The sequence below is a fragment of the Poecilia formosa genome, unplaced genomic scaffold, assembly GCF_000485575.1.
Source record: "Poecilia formosa unplaced genomic scaffold, Poecilia_formosa-5.1.2 Scaffold182, whole genome shotgun sequence".
In the NCBI taxonomy this organism is placed as follows: Eukaryota; Metazoa; Chordata; class Actinopteri; order Cyprinodontiformes; family Poeciliidae; genus Poecilia; species Poecilia formosa.
The window spans coordinates 132,786-153,627 of NW_006800121.1; the positions used below are offsets into that span (position 1 = coordinate 132,786).

Below are 20,842 nucleotides of genomic sequence, written 5' to 3' on the forward strand. Positions count from 1 at the left end.
GTGAATCACATGGACTCTGTGTGTTGTGGTGTTGAGGTAGGAAGTAGGAAGCCGGACCTCGTTTTGTGGTTCCCCCTTTTTTTCCATTTCCATTGGCAGCTTTTTCAGTTTCTGGTAAATAATGCCTTTCTCTCTCTTTCGCTTGATTATAGATGACAAACAGAAACCTTTACTTCGTTTAGTAATTCAGCTCAAAACAATTGAAACTACTGCTAATACATTATGTGGGTTCATTACAGACAGTCATACATTTAAAGCCATTTAATTGAATGGTCTGATGAAACTAAAAACATAGGTTTGTTATACATAATGACTAGTTTAACATTTGGATAGCAAAAAGAAGTTATATTTAGAAATATTAAAGCAGTATTTCAAGTAATTTGATAGGCATGAGAGAGTGGATAATTATTTTAAGCATACTGCCATATTAGTATCAGGATTAGATGGAGTTACCATCTCAATTTTAAAGAGAAGTGTAAGAGAAACAGTAGTTTATCTCTGAATTAATGTGAGACATTGTAAACATGGCTGACCAACGTTGTATGGGGCCTTTTGCCTGACTAGTTATCATTTGCTGAGATGAACAAACAGAGCTGAAACACAAAAAAAATATTCAACTTACACTGTAACTATGGTAACACAACAGCCAAGATTATTTTTGGAGTTTTACAAAATAAACCTACCAATTCCTTTTGATCTTGAAATAAAAATTTTAAACAATTTTGAATATTTTAAAATATTTCAATTTATGGTATTCTCATTCTCTATAAATAAAGTTAGATCCATTATTCAAGCATTTACAGGATCCCCCTGATGGTTTTGGAGCCCTAAGAAGCAGCTTAGTTTGCTTTGCCTTGGGTCGGCTCTGAACGTGTGCGTAAATATTTGGTTAAGTGTAAGCGTTTTGCAGTAAGTTCAACCAAGGTGAGGCACTGCCATATACATGATTACACAACCAATGTTTGGGATTTCATCCATATACTTTGTGCGGTGACTGCTTTTTATCATCCAGAACAAGCAACAAATGCAGCTCCAGTCCAGGATTTATATCTAGATTTTATGGGATTAATTACTGCAAGGATCTAAACGGGGGAAAAAAAAAAACCTTCAACAAACAGGATGATTGTTTCTTTTAATAACAAGCCTTCCCCACAAAGACAATAATCTGATTATTAGTTTCTTACCGCAATTTCAAAGATTGAAGATCTGGTGATAATTTAACGATGTAACTTCCTGTACCTAGATTTTAAAAACCCAGCCTGCGGTTGATGAAAAAAGAAAAGAAAAAAGAAAAGAAAAAAAAAGTACGACAGCATGTTCTCCGAGCTGTTGAGCAACCTAAAAACAAATTCCCTAAAAAACAGAAAAAGCGTGAAAATTTTCCTGTTGTTAAATTTTAACACCAGGAATTATGTTTATTATGTTTATAAAAAAATACTTGTATGTTTATTAAAACCACAAAAGTGTCTGTTTCTGAATTGTTGTATTTTATTTTGAATGCTTATCTCAATAGTCTGATTAAAGAAATTTTCTCAACTATGTCGTGGACAGGTTTATTTTCTCTAATAAAAGTCGCACCACCCAAGGAGGAAATAAATAAACACTACACAGAAACTGAGGAGAAAAAGAGAAATAAACAACTGACGTTTCTCACCTTGGTTTTGTGTTCTTTTGGTGAACTGAGGTCATAAAGAGATGATAAAACCACCGGAGAGGTGTAACAACACAGAGCAACAGGTGTTATATTTCTTTAGTGTATCAAACAGGACACCTGGCAAACATTACATCAAGTTTGAGGCCAAAAACAAACCCCCTGCTCCAACAGCGCTTATATTTAGAGAACATGAAAACAAGAGAAGGTTAAAAATGCTCATCTTAACAGGATTACAGGAAAGCAATTTTATATTTAACGCCAAAGCCACAAACCTTTAAAAACTACAGCATGGTGAAACTTAACACCTTGAAAAAGAACTCGAACATTTTCAGGTTTTCAAGTTAGAAACTAAACAGGATTTTATGAGGTAGAGCGACACATTTCAAAAATCTGAAAAGTGTGTTCAGACCCTCCTGAGTTCGTACTACGCTAGGAAATTTGTTGTAACTTTTAAGTAATTTCAGTTTTATTTCTATTTGTAGATTTTAAGATAAAAAAAAATAACTTTTGTAAAGAGAATGAATTTTTTTTTCTATGGAGAACTTTGGAAAATTATGTAAAAACAGCAGTTTCTAACTTCATGACAATAAAAATAGGTATATTGTCCTGGAGGACTGGATGTCATTCTGTTATGAGAATAAATTAAATGCAGTTATTCTGAGAAAAGAAATGGGTAAAACTGGCGCAGGTTGCTGTTTAAACACATTTTTGGCATTTATGATGGGGTTTGTTCACCAACGTTCTCTAACAAACCTTCACAAAAAATATTGAATTCGTTTTGCTGAAAATTACAAGTACATCTCGCTGCAGCAAACAGAAAGGGCGGGACGGAACACTGTCAGTCTCTTACCTTATTTGGAAATGGGGCCATTCCAATCCGGAAGTGAAGGGGGCGCTATTTCCTATACTTCCGTTTTTATTTTCTTTTGAAATCTGTGACATATTTTCACCTTTAGGAAGGAGTTTCACTCTCAGAATGTATTTGAACTTTTCTCATTTATTTACTTCACGGCAACTCAGTTTTTAGCAAATTCTGTAGCTTTCGGTGTAATTCTAAATCTGCTCCTTAGTCGCATCTTTTCGGGCCTGCTACTGCCTCTAGTGGCGTGGGGGTGGTAACACAACCAATATAATTACATTACTAAATCAGAATACCACGAAGTCTTTATTATTTACCATTAATTCTGGCATTACTGGCACCGTAAAAGATAAATTCCATCACAAAAGAAAATACCTTTCCATTTTCTTAAGGAAGTAGAGCTCATTAAATGAGATAAACAAGAACTGAAAGTGATTTCAGTTTCACTTAATGGCCAACCTGTTGAAACTGTGGCAAATTTTAAATACCTCGAGTCATTGTGGAACCAAAAACAACTCTGTCTCAACTGTTTGCTGAAAGAACATGTAAGATGGCAGGAATACTTTAGCAGGGAGCATCCATCCTCATTTTTCACCAGTTTGGACCTCTGAGCTCATGAAGGTGTTACTGTGTTCCTCTGGCAACTAAGAACATTTATTAGATGTAATTTATTGACAGTGCAATAATTATTCTTAACCATACTAAATAATATTTACCTATAGCATGCTAAGTATTTGGCTCTATTCACAAATTGTTGATAATCAATCATATCAATCAATCAATCAATCAATCAATCAATCAATCAATCAATCAATCATATCTTTATTCCAGACACTAAAGAGGTCCATAGAAAAAAGGTAAAAACAAGCAAAATAAGAGAAAAATACAAATAAACATGACATGATATTATTCAGAGACACAAATAAATTATGATGCCAATGATTTTATAATCTTGAAGAGAATCTCACAGTACTAAAAGCAAGATTTACTAAAATTGCAATTATATTATTGCATGACGCAGATAATCTACACATGCATTTATACATAAGATTCCTGAGCACAGCTGCACATGTGGAAACAGCATTATGTACAAATATAGGGCTAGCACTACTCCATCTAGGCACTTTGAGTAGTAGCTTCAAGCCATCATTGTAGGACACATAAAGTTTCTGCAGGCTACTGTTGTAATAATGTGATTCATGAATATGATTTATCGTTTTAGAGTCAAAGGACAGTTTCCTCGTTGATAGATTAAATAGTTTCATCTTATTTTTTATATATATAAGACTCTCCAATAAAAAGTCTCAATAATATACATGGCACTGTAAAAACCAAAAAATAATTTTTGCTTATATCTGTTTAACAACCCTGGTTGTAACAACCTGGGTTGTTATTCTTCTGTAATTCATTTGTTTGTTATTGACTTTTGCTCAATTAAATTTCTTGCGTATACATTGCAAATGGTATTTTTATTTTAGTTGATCATGTTGTTTTTCATGTCTCATTTATTTTGTTCGTCCTATAATTGATGGAGATATATAAAAATTATTTATAATGTATAAAGGTATTGTCATTTAATTAGCTCTACATCCTTAAGAAAATAAAAAAAATATGTCGTTTTATAATGCCAGTAATGCCAGAATTAATAGTAAATAATAAAGACTTTGTGGTATTCTGATTTAGTAATGTAATTATATTGGTTGTGTTACCACCCCCACGCCACTAGAGGCAGTAGCAGGCCCGAAAAAATGCGACTAAGGAGCGGATTTAGAAGTACACCGAAAGCTACAGAATTAGCTAAAAACTTTGAGCTGCCGTGAAGTAAATAAAAGAGAGAAGTTCAAATACATTCTGAGAGTGAAACTCCTTCCTAAAGGTGAAAATATATCACAGATTTCAAAAGAAAATAAAAACGGAAGTATAGGAAATAGCGCCCCCTTCACTTCCGGATTGCAATGGCCCCATTTCCAAATAAAGTAAGAGACTGACAGTGGTCCGTCCCCGCCCTTTCTGTTTGCTGCAGCGAGGTCCTTCTCGAAAATTATGTATTTTCCACCCAGTTTTGCACAAAACTGTTAGTTTATGACATAAAATCCATTTAAGATTAATTAGAGCGGTTGTTGTATTACAAAATGTTTTAGCAAGGTTCTGTAGGTCAAGAAAAAAAAATCCAAAAGATCTCTATTCGCTATACAGAAAACATCCCAGAAAGACATCCACCGATTCTTTCATTTCACTTTATTTGACAATTTTTAGATCATTTATTTCCTTTTCTTACAATAACCACATACAATGTTTATCAACTGGCTAAAATAATATAAAACATTACTTCCACAGTTTATTTATATTATGTACATGCACTCATATTTAGAGGCCCACAGAAAAGAGAAAGTCAGGCCTCAGTTTATTCACAAGTGCACTTTCTTCAGTCCGTCTTTGCTGCAGAGAGGCCGTTCCGACGGGGATCCTTCGGAGCCGGTTCGGACTTGTTTTTTCGTAGACATGGAAGCATTGTTGGTTTAGAAATGACCAAATGAAAGTGGCCAACGACTAACAGTCACCGCTTTGCTTTTGATTTGTTTTTTTCCCTCCCCACAATGGAGCTTATCTACATGAAGCTACAGTATCTTAGAAGGGGACGACACACTGATAACGAATGATTTCATCACTTTCAGCTGGATTCACAATGACAATCTATACACCAAGTGTCTCAAACTGGAAAAACAGAGGAGTATGTGGAGAAAAGACTCGACTCTCTCTGCTTTTTCTCATTCCAGAGCCAAGATATACTGACGTACTTCCTCCTCTGCCGATTTCATAACAAGCATCAGGATTGTCTTTTTCTTTTGACTCCAACCTGACCGGTGTGTATAATTTCTAGCCTTATCTCCAGTTGTAGGCACACTAATGGACACATAAGCACACTAACGTCTGAGCACTAATGGTTGGGAAGAAGGTAAACCGTGTGAAACGTCCTTCTTTACTGCAAAACAAAACCAGTTGAGGATTTCGGAGGATTTAGGAGTGGGTTCTTATTTGTACAGCTTGACGAAATGAGTGAGCTGAGCACTTGCGCCAACGCTAATGCATTTAAAATGCAAAAATACTTATTACATGTACAATCATTTGTGTTTTTGTAGTTTGAAAAGGGACAAAGGAAAAAAAAAGAAAAAGAAAAGATGCTTTGCTTTTCACCTGTGGGACAGTGTAATAATACTTTAAACAGATTCTTATTGGAGTGGTCCTTCAGGTGCTTCCTGTCGCCTCCGGCTGATCCTCCCCTCTATGTGGGAGCGAACTTCCTGGCTTGTGCCCTGACCCGCTTCTCATAGTCCATCCTGTTCTGACTGAAACACAAAAACGCAAATTAGACTTGAGCGATATTTAAAAAAAACAAAAAAAAAAAACATGCATAATTGAGATTAATGCAGATTTTCCTCCCAATTTTTGTTGCTTTCTGTTATTTTCCTGAAGGTATAGAGTTGAGGATGCATGGATAAATTCAAACTTGAGCACCTCATTTTTTGGGTGCATGCAAGAAGTAATTTTTCAAACATAGGAAACCAAAATGACCAACTTCCACTCTCCTAAAGAATACGTTTCCAGTGGTGGTCGTCCTGCAGCGGGCCGACTCAGACACTCACCAGTAAATCGTGTAGGCCTCTGCTTGTGCCGGGTCCTGAATGTTGGGCTCGTTCAGCAGCTCCTGAATGCCCAGCAGGATCTAAACAGAAAATGTTCTGCACTCATTACATCCCCCCAAAAAACAACTCTACTCTTTTTTTTACTTTTTTAAAGAAATTTATGACATGATCACACACACTGATGGCAGGAAGCAGTAAAAACAACATTAGTGTGATTTTAAACTGAGGGGATTTCCATCCTTACTTGCTCCTAGTTGCTTTAGTTTAGGCTTCCTCTTAGCTTACCGTCACATTTGCCCATCAAGTGAATATAATCTGTGATTTGAAGCAGGTTGGAGATTATTTTGAATCTGTTAACCTCTTAAAATTCTTATTGTTTTAAGTTAATTACTTAGTTTGTTCATCTAGTCTTCACTGTCACAAAGGAACTTCCCAGCTTGAAATAAACTACTTGTACACACACACTTCCTCTAAAATACATGTTCTAATTAAAGGTTGCATGAACAATAAAAAAAAAATCTAAGTAGCTTTTTACTTTGGCAAAAAGGCAACTAGAGTAGCTGGTTGTCGGTAGAGGAAAAAGCAAAGCAGCTCTGTTATGCAACAGGCTGTTGCTTTTTCCACTTACAGTCCTGCCCACCATTATTGGCACCCCTTCATGATTTGCGTAGCTGAGTGAATATATTCAGAAATAAATGGAAATGTTCAAAACTTATATCAGCAGGATCTTTCAATTTCAGGTCCAAAATAATCTAACAAAGACAATTACCATTTCAACATAAATATTTTAATTCCAAAGGACAAAACAGAAAACCAGCGTGTGCACTAATATTGACATCTCTCTTTAATATTAGGTTGCACAGCCTTTGGCAGCAATGACGGCCTCCAAACGTTTCTTATATTCATCTAAAAGCTTCTTGCATTTTCTCCCACACTTCTTTTGCAATATGCTCAAGCTCTTGTACATTTGCAGGGTTCCTTCCTCCAATGGCAGATTTCAGCTCCACCCAAAGATTTTCAATTGGATTGAGATCAAGACTCATTGCTGGTCATTTTAAAACAGTCCATTTTTTCCCTTTCAACAATGCCTGTGTGCTTTTGGAGGTGTGCTTTGGGTCGTTGTCTTGCTGGAGGACCCAGGATCTTCGCCGCAAACCAAGTTTCCTTACACTGGGCAAGACATTTCGCTCTAGAATTGCTTGATAATCTTCTGATTTCATAATGCTTGTGATGTCCTTGGCCTCCACCCATAAAGCCCCACTTTGTTTAGTGTGCGGCGTATGGTACTTGTTGAAACAATCACACCAGACTGCTCCAGGCTGGTCTTTAGGTCTTTAGATGTTAGATGTGGTGTTTTTTCCACCATTCGCACCAACCGTCGAAGACTTCTGTCATCAATTTTTCTCTTCCCCCCACGGCCAGGGAGGTTCTTGACCGTTCTATGCCTGTTATTAATAACATTACGCACCGTTGAAACAGGGACACCAAGGTCTTTGGAGATGGCTTTATATCCTTTGGAGGACTTGTGCTTGAAAATAATAGCATTTCTTATGTCCTCAGACAGCTCCTTTGTCTTTACCATTGTCACATGTGGAGATGAACTAACAGGTGGCTTTTAAAGCACCAGCATGATTATTCATTGGTTAATTCATGTCACATGTGTGGAGGCAGTCCATCACAAGTGATCTTTATGTATGATTTGCAACAGGTGAGCCAAATTGGGTTTTCATATTGATTTGCAGCAAAGGGTGCCAATACCATTGGCATGGTAAAAATGATGTTTTTTCTTTGTTTTCCTCATAATGTTTATCTTTTTAAATGTTTTTTTATCATTTGCTGTTTTGCATCAAGCACAAGCTATCAGCAGTAAAATGTTGTTTCACTTGATGAATTTCCTTCAGTAAATATTCCATTATATGTACTTAAACTTCATGGGTGCCAATAATGGTGAGCAGGACTGTAATTCAACCTTATTTGCACTTTGTTGCTGCAGCAGTCAGACTGATGCAACACACCGTGCCAGAAATACCCAACAGACTTTTCTATGAGTGGATAGATAATGCAACATGCAGCGTTTTTAGGACGGAAAGTTGAACGGGTTTTCTAGGACAGAAGTCAGACCGTGTTGCATCGTCTCTGCGCTGCTTGATGCTTTTTGATACGTTAGTAAACGGTATCAAAAAGCATCAAGAGGGCACGTCTTCATTTAAACATTCTGACACGACGCAGAGGAGATTTGAATCGTTTTATCCTCATACAGGAACGCATTTGCTGTCTGCACAAAGTGAAATGTGTAAAATAAATCTCATTAGTCATTAATGATTTTCATTTGGATTTGTTGACTCAGTTGGTAGTGGATCAGACGGCGCCGTGTGGCTCCGAGGTGAAGCAGGCGCGTCGTACTGTAAGCTGAGGCTACAGTCGTTCGATTTCTCCCCCCCTTTCTCTTCCTGTCATGCTACTAATAAATCAAAACCGCAAACGCAACTAAATATTTTCTTTTTTTCTCCAAAGACACCAAATTGTTATTTCGATTAATAAAATCTTTAAATACAAAAAAAAAAAAAAAAAATGCCAGGAGGTAAGAAACGGCAAGAATAAAAACATTTAGTCAACTAAAGGAAGTCGCAGCAATCCAAACCTGCTTGATGGTGATGGCCGGCCGCCAGTCTTTGTCCTCCTCTAAGATGGACAGACACACGGTGCCTGATGGGTAGACGTTGGGGTGGAATATCGGCGGCTCGAACTTACCTAGAGAAAAAGCAACAAGTAAAAAAAAAAAAAAACGAGTCAGCCTATCACGATAACAAATTTTGCTGGACGATAAATTGTTCCAGAAGTTATTGCGATAAACGATAACATTGTTGCTTTGAGACCATTTTTAAGTAATATGATGGTAATAGCAAAAATAATAATGCAAGAGCACATTTTTAAACTTTAAATCTAATGAACATTTGACATGGGAACTGGAAGACATTTTAAATATTCAAAATAAACAAAACAACAAATAAAATGAATTTTGAAGACTTTGTAACCAAAATTGTCTTTCAAAAAAAGGTCTAGTTGAGACTGAAGCACCAAACTGAAGACTTTTATCATCCAGTTTTTGGTAGGAAGACAGAAATTATTGAGTTTGTTTTACTTCATCATGCCATTAATTGACTTATTGATTATTGTGACAGGCCTGAAAATGAGTTCAAAATACTAAAGTCCTGAAAGAAACTCACAAAATCAACGTAGTATTACAGCATTACCCAGCCATCAATAAGTGATTCACACAAGGTCTCTAAAACAAGAGTAGATCTGAGTCAACTTGAGCACCGAGCCTTGCAGAAAACCTTAAACTTTACAAACTTTTCACTTTACAATGGGTTTTATCTGGCCTTTATGAGATACACCAACACAAATTAGCAGTTGATTGCAAAGTACATATCATCTTCCATCCAGGTGAAAATCCGATTAAAAATCCCATTGAAATGCGTGGAACTTTGTGAGAAAATCTGGAAAAGTTTAAGAGGTGTGAATTCGTCAGCAGAAAGCTGCACTTCTAAATAAAACATGTTTCCTCCAACATTACCTCTATTAAAATATGCTTCATATTTCTCACCACCTCCCAACTCTATGAGGCAGTCTGCACGTATGCAACATTAAAAAAATAAAAAAAATAAAAATGCATTTCACACGCACGCAACGTGTTATAGGACAACTACAATGCAACTCCGGAAACTGATCCCTTAATAAAAATATTTTCTAGATTCTCATTAACCAAACTCTTTACTGTAGTGATAACATTTCAAACCATGCGGTTCAGTAAACCTGCGTGGTTTGCACCAGGTAGTGCAACAGTTAAACTTTATACACAGGTTTTTGTGGCCGGCACTATTATTTCCTGAGCTCTTCCTGCTTCCTTTTTAAATAGCTGGCTGTTTGTGCTCTTTAGCGTGACATTATCGATGCACGGAGATGCTAGAAGAGACCGACTCACATTTGGGTGGAGAGGACGGGTAGTCATCTTTGAACAGCATTCGGAGCTTGTAGAGTCCTCCCTCCCACAAGGTCTACGGGATGAAAGGGGAAGCAAGAGAGTTTCTGAGTAATTCATCAAATGTTACGGCTTTTAAGCTCTGAATCTCACTTCATGTCCAAAGCTGGAGGAAGCATCGACTTTTAAAATGCAAAACTGAGTGGGAAGAAGTTGAAGATTTCTAATTTCGGACACAGATGTGAAAGAAAGTGTGTTTGCTAAATATTTAAAAGGTGACCTACTAAACTTCCTTGAACAGGTTAGGGTAGGCCTATCATCTATACAAAACACATTCATTACATTTTTTTTTTTTTTGCACAAAATCATCTTAGATAATCAGATTTTAGTCTGGTCAGTTCTGCCTATTTTGAGGTCCTGATTTAGGGCGTCTTCTCACTTTAAATCCAAATAAGCTGCTGCTGGTCATGCCCTACAAACTCAGTATTTACACTCGCATGTGAAAATGGCTGCAAACATTTGTGTCGTTATACAACCGTACATCTCTGAAAAGCAGAAGTAGAGCCTCCTGCAAAACCAACAGGAATGCACCAAGTGGTTTCTGGATGTTTAGCCCACAGCACTTGTCTTTTCCAGCAGCTGTTGTACAAATCATACAGTGGTTAAACCTACTGACCAAATGTCCTGGAGCTCAGCTTGGGTTGCTAGGTAACAGGTTGAGCTTTTCTGGGGTTGCTGGGTGAGGGGGTAGTGTCCGCTGATTTGTGACGTTACAATCGGGAGGTTTTTTTTAAAAGGCTTGTTTTCCAGACACCAAAAAACATTAAGTTATTGCCAAAAAACAGCTGAGTGTTTCTTGTTTTGTTTTTTAAGCACTTTGGTTGTTTTTAGGAGGAGTAGAAACCCAAATTGAAGTACAAAAACTTGCAAAATGTGAATTTTGTATAATAGGTCCACTTTAAATGCAGCTACACAAGAGCAGGGAAGCACTGTGTGCTGTGGATGTATGTAGCCTAGAGCTATTCTCCATTTTGTCATTACAGTTACAAACCTGATGGGGTTTTAAAGATAGACCAACACAAATTTTGTGGCATAGCATGTTCATGGTGAGGTGGAGTGATAAATTTGGAGGCTAAAAGTCTAACTTTAGTCTTATATACTTATTTAACTGGTGGCAAAGTGCAAACAGAAAATCTATCTCTCTTCCATAAAAGGCCAGATTTGAGGAGTGCCACTATTTGTCCTGTCAACAGAAATGCATGTCATGTTTTTCACATTCTTACTTGTAAAAATAAAAAAATAAATAAAAGCATGCATACTTGACATCCCAGTGCACATCACTGGTGTTTATCCATCACATGAAATCCCAACAAAAATGTGTGGTAGCAACAGTGGTCTGCATTGCAAAAACACAAAATCTTACCAGATAATTTTGGTCTGTTTGCCAGTGCAAATACCTTAGTACACTTGAAATAAGGCGATACTTTTCAGCAAGAAATACGAGCTTGTTTTAAGCCAATAATTTCTTAATATTGATGAAGTACTTGTTCCAGTGGCAGATCATTTCACTTAAAAGATGGGAAAAATTAATTGCTAAAAGTTAAATAATCTGCCAATGGAACTAGTATTTTTTTCCATCAATATTATTGATTCAAAACAAGACCCTATATCTTGCCGATAAGTTCTTTGCAAGTTTTTACTGACTTATTTCAAGTGAACGAAGATATTTGCACTAGAAACTAGACCAAAATTGCTTGGTAAGATTTTGTGTTTTTGCAGTGTGAACACTTTGCTAGACAGCGCATGTAAAGAACTGACGGAAATAAATGTGGGAAAACTTTGTCTTAAATATCACCGTACCCCTTTCTTTCCAGGGATGGCACACTCCCAGTTCATTAGATTCATGGTTCCATCTGGATTCTTAGTGGGCACAGCAACAAAACCCTGTTGGTTTAGAGAAAACAAGTCCTAAATGTGATTTTTTTAAAAATTTTTATTAGAAGACATCGCCATGTAGAGACGGTATTTTAGGATAAAAGCGTGCTGTTTACGCTGCTGCTTACAAATGGGTGGTCTTTCCTCCAGGCTTTGCGCTCCTGGGACAGCCTGCTGAGAGCAATGCCAGACATGATTGCTCATCAACGCCACCTGGTGGAAGAATCGAAACACAACATTACTGTCCATTTCCATGAAAAAGCAACAAAATTAAGCGACACAAACTCGCTTAATTTTGAATTGTAAGAACTAAAATTTGTTAACAAGACAGTATAAATAAACATAAACGAACTGCCATCTTCCTTACTCGTCACAGAACCGAAACTACAATGTCCGCTAGCGGCACACAACAAACAACAGAGTTTTTATTTTATCACATCATTTCAATAAACTTACGTCTTATTTTTCTTTATGAGGGAATATAACTGAAGATCTTAGGCTGGTTGGTAGGAGCAGTTTGTTTGCTGAAGTGATGCTAACGTTAGCTCCGTAATAACAGAAACGGAAAGATAAACAACACAACGCCTAAAAACACACTAACGGCGCAACTTAGAGCACAAAAAGCCGAGCCGAATAAAACTTCTCTTTTAATAACAAAACTCTGATAGCTTATATAACACCTAGTGACAAAAGTATGGGCTATTTTTTAAGAATAGTTAAAACAATGTAGCGCTAAAACCCGTTTTAACAGCTAGCCTTCAGCAAGAAAGGACCCCAATTTGTTTATTTCGTAAGGACCTTCAGGCAGCGATTAGGACACACGGTCCGCCATCTTTTTTGTAGTTCTTTTTTTTTTCTTTTGCACTCTGTTGAAATATAAAATATAGAATTTACAATGTGACAAATACCATTTCTGCAATCCTCCCAAGACTTCTTTTGTAAAAAGAAAAAAAAGCAAAACTATTCCTATCTCTTTTGAAAAGATTAAGTGTGGCAAGAGTTTATAACTGAAAATGTCTGTGATCAATCAAGTCTACATTTCTGTTATGTCCTTAAAAAGGAAAATATTTTAAAGATCTATAACCATAACACCCTTACCGGATGAGCCTAAGAAATATAATATTAGCCTCTTGTGTTACTTCCTGTATCAATAGACGTACAAGGATGTATTTCTGGAAAGAATTTGCAGCTCCGCAGAGGAACATCATGTGGTGTGAATGTGGGTCTGAATGAGAAGGTTTCAAACATAACAGGTCCTGGGAATGGGAACAGACAAGTTTCCCTGGTGATATTTTGAATTATGCTGTGGGATCAGCTTCTTGAACAGTTTCTGAATAAAATAAAAGATAAAAAAAGAGATTTAAATACATTTATAAAAATTTATTCTTATTAACAATACATTACATAAAAAGTAGAGTTACACTTCAATAGCTTTGAGCTACAAAAACATTCTGCAGCAGAGTACTTAAAAATCAGCTTATCTGAATATAATCAAGCTTATTTGCTGGTTTTCTTCAGTCCTCCATGATTCCTACTTATTCTGATCTGCTTACATTCATTCCAGCAGAACACAGGACCACATCAATGGTGGCTGCAGAGAACAATTTCACACATTATTTCACATTACTTTGAGAGAAGCATTACAATTGTTAGAAAACTTTAAAAAAGAAATACTTAATGGTGAGGTAAATTGTACAAGTTTAAGGCACTGAGTGGCTCTTGACACAGCAGCAGTAGTTGTGAATTAAGACATTAAACACTGATGGATGGGAAAGCCTGCGTTATTTTGTTCGACCTTCCTCATAGAAATACCTGTATATAATTTTCAGTTTACATGTTGAAACCAGATATTTACGTACACCGTGTAGGACGGTAACTTTTTACAACTTTCCTGTTTAAAGTCAGCCAGAATTACCCAAATTATTTAGTCTTGTCAAATTCCAGACTAATACTTTCTCCAAATGTAAAAAACAAACAAACAAAGAAAAAAGAAAAAAAAAAAACAGAGTGACGTATCTTTATACCATTTGGTAAAGCCGAAGTATGGAAGTGGGAGAATCACGTTGCAGGATAGATTAGTCCACTTCGCTGAGCAGAAAAAATTATGTGGAAAATCAAAGGTCATATTTCAGAGAATTAGTTAGGAAGCTAAAGATTACACAAAAAAAAAAAGAAGATTTTTTCTAATTTAAAACAACCGTAAGCAAACGGCCGGTTCCAAAGTGGGTTGCGTACAACAAAGTCGGTGTTTTGCCGTGGACCATCACGTTGCTCTCATATCAGTATCATAGAAAATTTCTGAGCAGAGAGCAGAAGGTGTGTCATTCTGAAACAAGCAACACATTTCACTCTAAATCATAATCTAAAAGGCAATTCCACTAAATACAAAGCAAATATGTGAATACTTGTGAATAATCAGAAAAAATGTATGACATGACTGACATAAAACAGGCAAAGTTTAGTCTGATTTTGTGTCAGACAGAGAAAAAAAAAAGATATGCATGTTCCTATGCAGCCCATATAAATATCTTGTTTCAACTGTAGTCTTGAGGAACTCAGTGATTCATTCACATTCATTAAACATTCAGTCATCATTCTATCATTCATGTAGATATTAGATTAGAAAATGAACTGTAGATTGGAACCTTTAACAGTTTCCACTGAAAGTGCTCAACCAGATCAGACCTTCTTTCCCTCTGAGACGATGAGCTCTGGAGGAGCCCTTTTGAAAAACTCCGTCCAGGATCCGTCGTAAAGACCAACCCCAGAGTAGCCAAGCCGGTGAGCAGCCAGAATCACGTGACACGCTGTGATTCCCAAACTGCAGGAAGCCCAGAGCGGCTTCTCCAGGTCCACCCCGGCCTGCTGGAAGACTTTGGCCAGCTCCTCGGTGCTGTGATATTTTCCAGAGGAATCCAGGAGAGATGTGAAGGGGATGCTAATCGCCCCTGGGAAATGCCCCGGGAGGACGTCTGAAAAAAGAAGGCAGGAGGGGGTGGGGATTTTTATTTATTATGATTTTTCAGTAATAGTGTTGTTTTCATGCATATATTTTATTCTTACTTAAAACGTTTGTCTTTATCTGCCTATATGGATGTACTACCACCAGGGGTTATTTTTGATATTATGGAGGTATTTATGCAGGTATGGAGCAGGTATCCTGCAACAAACTTTTTCAAGATCATATTCAGATTACTGCAGATCATCTTTCAGTTTAACTAAAAAGAAGAGACATAAAATTATTCACATCTTTTGCATAATGTTTCAGGCGAAAATTCTAATTTTATGTGGTGGAGCAAAACAAAGTGTTGTAGTTTTATAACTTTACCCATCTAAGAAGTTACATTTTTGAACTGTGTTGTAATACAGTTGAAGTTTAATTGAATTTAATAGAGAGCATTTCTTTTAGTTTTCAAGTTTTGTGTTTATTTCTGGACTTCTAGACCATTGTAGCATATGCTTGGAGTGAAACCTTTCCATTTTAGCTCTGGCTTTATGTTTATGGTCGTTTTCCTGCTGAAAGATAAACACCCATCCAACTCTAAAGCGTGATAAATACACTCCTCACCTTGTTTGNAATAAACATTTTGGATTCCACATTAGATAAAAACTCTACACTTTACAAATGCATGAATAGAAATTACAAGCAGGCTTGCATTTCTCTTCTTTTTGACTTTTTCTAGTCAATTTTTATGCATATAAAACTTAACATATTTTCCATCTTTTGAAGAAAAAAAAAACACATTTACCCAAGATAACATTTTATTTATTTTATGTTTCAGAAACAAAAGCAAATCGTGCATAATTACATGTGAACATTAATCAAGGAATGTAATATTCCTGCTGTCCAATGATGCCAGAAGAGAAAACAGATAAGAAATTATACATAGATCTGTTAAAAAAAAGTCCTATCTGCATAATGTAAAAAAGTTTCATAAAATGCTCTTCAGCTGCAGAAAACCTACATCTTCCCCTGTTAACTTACATTTATAAAGCACTTCATTTATGTTAAACGTTTTTTTAATAGCTTTCTCTATCATCCCAACATTAGTAAATGAGAATACACACCCTGCAGCATAAGTTAAGTGTTGTACTCTTACTTTCCACAGCAAACAGACTAGTCCCATTTCAAACAGCAACCTAATCCGGCTCCTAGCTTATTTTAAAAATGGTTTAGGCCTTCTTTCCCTCCCCCTCAGAGATGATGAGCTCTGGAGAAGCCCTCTTGAACCACTCCACCCAGGCGCCGTCGTAGAGATAAAGATCGGTGTGTCCAAGCCGGTCGGCAGCCAGAAGAACGTGGCAGGCGGTGACTCCCGAACCGCAGGAAGCCCAGATTGGCTTTTTCGGGTCCACTCCAGCGTTCTCGAAGAGCTTGGTCAGGGCCTCGGTGCTCTTATGCTTTCCATTAGGTTCCAGGAAAGTTGTGTAGGGCATGTTGATTGCTCCGAGGAAATGCCCAGACTGTATATCTGAGGGGAGATGGATAAATGGGGAAAGAGTGTCGAAAATTATTTTGTTTTCAACTAGTAAAGTTCAAGAACTGCAAGAAGCCGAACTTTCAATGAAGTCATTTGGCTCATAAAACGTTCAGAGTTCACATTGTAGTGCTTTCCTGCTGTAGTAATCAGACTGGTAAATTTGTGCACTGTCATTGTGAGTAAAAACAACTGTGTGTAGCAACGGGGCGTGGCTGCCAAGGGAAGCTTCATCTCCAAGCCAACAAGCTTTTCAGGCCTCATATCAGCTCTCAGTATCGCTGAACCAGGATGACAATGATTTTTAGTCAAGATTTATGGTTTTATCCCAACAGAAATCGTAACTTTTAAGGACAATAGAAAAGAAATGACAACATAACATTATTGATGGCCTCATATTCACCAAACTCCTGTTAGTTATAGAATTTATTTTAAGGTTTCATTGCTGGTTTTGAATAGTTTGGCCCCTCATCAACCGGAACTTTTACATGATATTTATCAATAGCATTGGGGGAAATCAGTACTTTGATAACCTAATCTAAATGTGATTTTACCTTTGCAGTCACAGCTCCATTTTAGCTTAATAATAATCTGAAGTGGGAATAAAGACCCACCTAATCTTGTTTGCATTCAACAACTCAACTTTATTGTTGTAGCACTGTGTTCTCTAGAGATGCACCAAGAAAACGGCTGGAAACCGATTGTTGGAAAACTGAAAAAATTTAGTAAAAATTAGTGCAACCGCGTCATGGTAACATTACTCCTAACTGTGGAAGTTGTTACTGAAGGAAGAAGGTGAAGGAAGAAGGTTTATCATTTGCAGTATCAGTGGTGTGCTTCACATAAAGTCAGAAGTAAAGACAGTAAAAGTATTTAAAACAAAGAATTCTGAGATGAAGTGTGAGAGAGTGAGTCTTTCAGCCGATAACAGGAAGGCAAACTGTATTACAGAAAATTTTCTCAATTTCATTCTTTTGAGCTTTCAAAGTCTGTGATGGAACATAATAGATTTGGAAACTTATAGGCTAGATGACCCAAGTAGCTAGCAATGCTAATTTTAGTTTTTTTACATTTCAACTCCATTCTTATTTTGTCTTAATAGTATAATCCTGTTTTACAGAGACCTTCCACTCCCACTTATAAAATAAACAGTTTTCAATGCTGTGCTTATATTTTACCTCTTAAAAGAGAAATGAAATTAACCTGAAACCAATATCTTCAAGTCAACGCCTTATCAAAGATCAGTCATTGACCACAAAATGCTTACAAGCACATCTCCAGTAATTACTTTATTTCTGTCTATCACAACTGATTTTGCATGCTTTTTATGGTTTTATGGAGTGACAACAGATAACTCTTGATTATTTTTAATTAACTCCTTTCCTTTACAACCTCTTCCTGCCACAAATAAAGTTGACCTCTTGACTCAAAACCAGTAAAACACAGTCAGTCTGGCTGGCTGTAGTTTGTGGCATTGAATCTTTGGACTATCCCATGTCAGGTTTCATTTTCAGCCCATTTCCTACATAAATTGGTCTCGTGTGATTCTAGGATTATTACACAAGCACATTAAGCATTTATTAATGTTTGTTAACAATGCATTTTTAGGCCCTCCTCACCTCCTCTTGGTTCTGGGTCGGTACCCTGGAACCTGCCACCAGACCTGGCGTCCACCACCTGGACCTTCTTGGTCTTGATGTTCTCCAGCACATCTTCATAGCTCTTCACCCAGGACTGGTTCAGGCTCGCCTTGNGTGGAACTACAGAAAAAAAAAAAAAAAAAAAAAATTGAATTGTTAATGCATGTCACAATGAGAAAAGCCTACTGAGTTTTGCTTAAAAAACTTTTTTCTCACATGACATTGTGGGCAGGGCCCAAAATCGCAACAAAATATTTCTGATGTGTGCAAATAAAAGTTTATGTTTGGCAAATAATTTTTTAAGTTCACAAGACAAAAATGAGTTATTTAATTTAGAACAAATTTATTAAAAAAACATTTTGTTTTTAAAAAATAAATCATTACAATTCCAAAAGTTTTGATTACAATTTTATTTTACGTAACTGAAGTTATTTTGTTTTTCATTTAATAATTGGGGGGAAAAAAATAATAACTTCATACTCTGCGAACCAGACCCTAAACATACTTAAAGTCTGGATTGAGTTTTTTCCCCTTCATTAATGACACACTTTTATTACACACATTATATCTATCATGGTAAATCAGGGTCAGTTATTTTTAATTCTAAATGAATATCCTTGTTGGACTTTTATTTAAGTGCTATTTTCCTTCAAGATACATTTACCTAACGCTAGAATAAATGCAATGTACGTTATGCAGCAAAGGAAATTAGAAGATCGGACATAAATCCATTATGGAGATGATTGGTTTTGGACGGGCGATGTGCCCTTATTGCATAAGCGATACTAAAGAATGACTGTTATCATTAACAGGGAAGCGATACAGGGAAGCGATATAGGGAAGATATATCTTCCCTGTATCGTTAATGATACAGGGAATGACAGCTATCTTGCTTTGCTAGCAAAGTAGTTAGCTAGCAGCTAGCTAATAGCACAACAACAACAGCCTAATATCTGTATGATAAAAATACTGAATCGATAGATAAGAACAGTTTTTCCTCACCTGGCTGTCTCCTCCCGCTCAGTAGCATAGGCGTAGGAAGCGGGGGGGTACGGGGGGACATGTCCCCCCCAATATTAGAGACAGTCACATTCGTGCCCCCCAATAATTTCACAGCAGTTGTGAAGAATTTTAAAAATTTTCCACTCGCGTGCTTTTATTTTGAAGGCGCAACACAGCGCATTCAGCAGAGCGCTTCCTGCCCCTCCCCCCTCTGAACAGCTCAAAGGCAACAGCGGGAGCCAGAAACTCCGTATGAATGAGGTAAACTGTCTGTCAGGAATGTTGCCATGAATATGGCTCATTTATAACATCTTGTTGTCAGTTTACTTTCATATATAGAACTAAATCTTTTTAGTTTAGCTGTTTTAATTCTGGAATAGTCACATGTCCAAAATTTTACTGCTAACTTCGTCTAAAAGTTAGCTAATCTAGCGCCACAGTGTTTTATTTCATCAGCAGCGAAACAGCAGCAAAATGAGCCTTTTTATTATTTAAAGTGAGCAATGATGGCTACACAACACCTGATCATACTCGACCACGTAAGATGTATATTATATTATATTATATTATATTATATTATATTATATTATATTATATATTTAGGAGAACAGCAGTGCTATTGATGTTGAAGAAAAACGAAGAAGCTCTGGTGAGATCTTCATTTAGTGTATTGAAATATGTATTAACTGTTTTTAATTTTTAAATAAACTAAACTATTTTAGTATGAGAGGATCAGGTCAGGGAAGACATAGGAGAGCCAGGTGGATTTTCAGGGTGTGAAGATATAAAAATTATTTTAATTACAATAGAACCACAAAGGAGAACTGGTGAAGACTGATGTCAGGTTGATTTCTTTCAATGTTTCAATATTTTGTTCTTTATTTCCACTCTGTAAGGTTAAAGGTTAGGAGACATGAAAAGAAAAGCGCTTGAGGAGAGGTTTAAAAATAAATGAGTGAAAATTTGTGCTATGGGAAATAGGTTACACAGTAAATAGTTGAGATGTATAATAACGTAAACATCTGAAATTTAAGTTGTTTAAATTCTCATTCTGTATAATAAAAACATACTTTTTATCTTTAGTTCATATTCTGACACTGTAAATTACTGTAGTGTCTGTTGTGAATCCATGAATCCATGCAGGAACATCAGGCTGCAGAGAGTCAAAGGGAGGCAGAGACAGAAACATATATCCGTAGATATTTTAGTTAAATGTTTGTGGCTGAAAATGACAGGAGAATAAAAACATTTAGGTTTTTTGCCTCAGTGTTTTTCATGGCTCATGTTTGGTAAGTTACTGAATGCAGAGCTGGAAAGTGAGGCTGAGTTATCAGTGAGGAGCTAAGGGTCTGTTAGATGTGAAAAGTATCATTTTTATTTATTTTGTAGATCAAATTGTTGCACTGAAAGTGTTCAAGAAGTACTAAACTTGTTTTTTTTTTTAGATTATATCTTTGTTGGTCAAACTGCTGTATTGAGTTTAAAGCTGCTGAGTCCTATTTTATGATTTGTTTTTTTCTTTGGTTTTAGAAAGAGGCAGAACCTGTTCAATTGCCAGTCAATTTATATCAATGTCTTTTGACCAATAAGATATATCAGAATCTGGCAGGCTATGTGCTACCAGAGAATTTATCTTGCTAGTTGTGAG

General features: G+C 36.5%; 2 protein-coding genes across 3 annotated transcripts in view; both read right to left on the reverse strand.

Annotated features, from left to right (window-relative positions):
* Window positions 1-20,842, reverse strand: part of LOC103147379 (3-mercaptopyruvate sulfurtransferase-like) — a 35,950-nt gene that overhangs the window by 2,572 nt on the left and 12,536 nt on the right. The window contains exons 2-3 of one of the 2 annotated variants that reach the window (XM_016678395.1): window positions 18,172-18,301; window positions 15,819-16,546 (exon numbers count right to left, since the gene is read on the reverse strand). In XM_016678395.1, coding sequence (XP_016533881.1) covers window positions 16,248-16,546; window positions 18,172-18,301 — 429 coding nt within the window. In that variant the 3' untranslated portion in view covers window positions 15,819-16,247. Of the gene's footprint in view, window positions 1-15,818; window positions 16,547-18,171; window positions 18,302-20,842 lie in introns of those variants that run through there. The other variant, XM_016678396.1, reaches the window with a different exon arrangement.
* LOC103147378 (SUMO-conjugating enzyme UBC9-like) lies at window positions 4,735-12,863 on the reverse strand. Its single transcript, XM_007565683.2, has 7 exons — window positions 12,531-12,863; window positions 12,203-12,287; window positions 12,000-12,083; window positions 10,143-10,215; window positions 8,799-8,908; window positions 6,158-6,237; window positions 4,735-5,860 (listed from the first exon to the last, which is right to left on the reverse strand). The coding sequence occupies exons 2-7, from the start codon at window positions 12,266-12,268 to the stop codon at window positions 5,797-5,799; spliced, it is 477 nt and encodes a 158-aa protein (XP_007565745.1). The 5' UTR covers window positions 12,269-12,287; window positions 12,531-12,863; the 3' UTR covers window positions 4,735-5,796.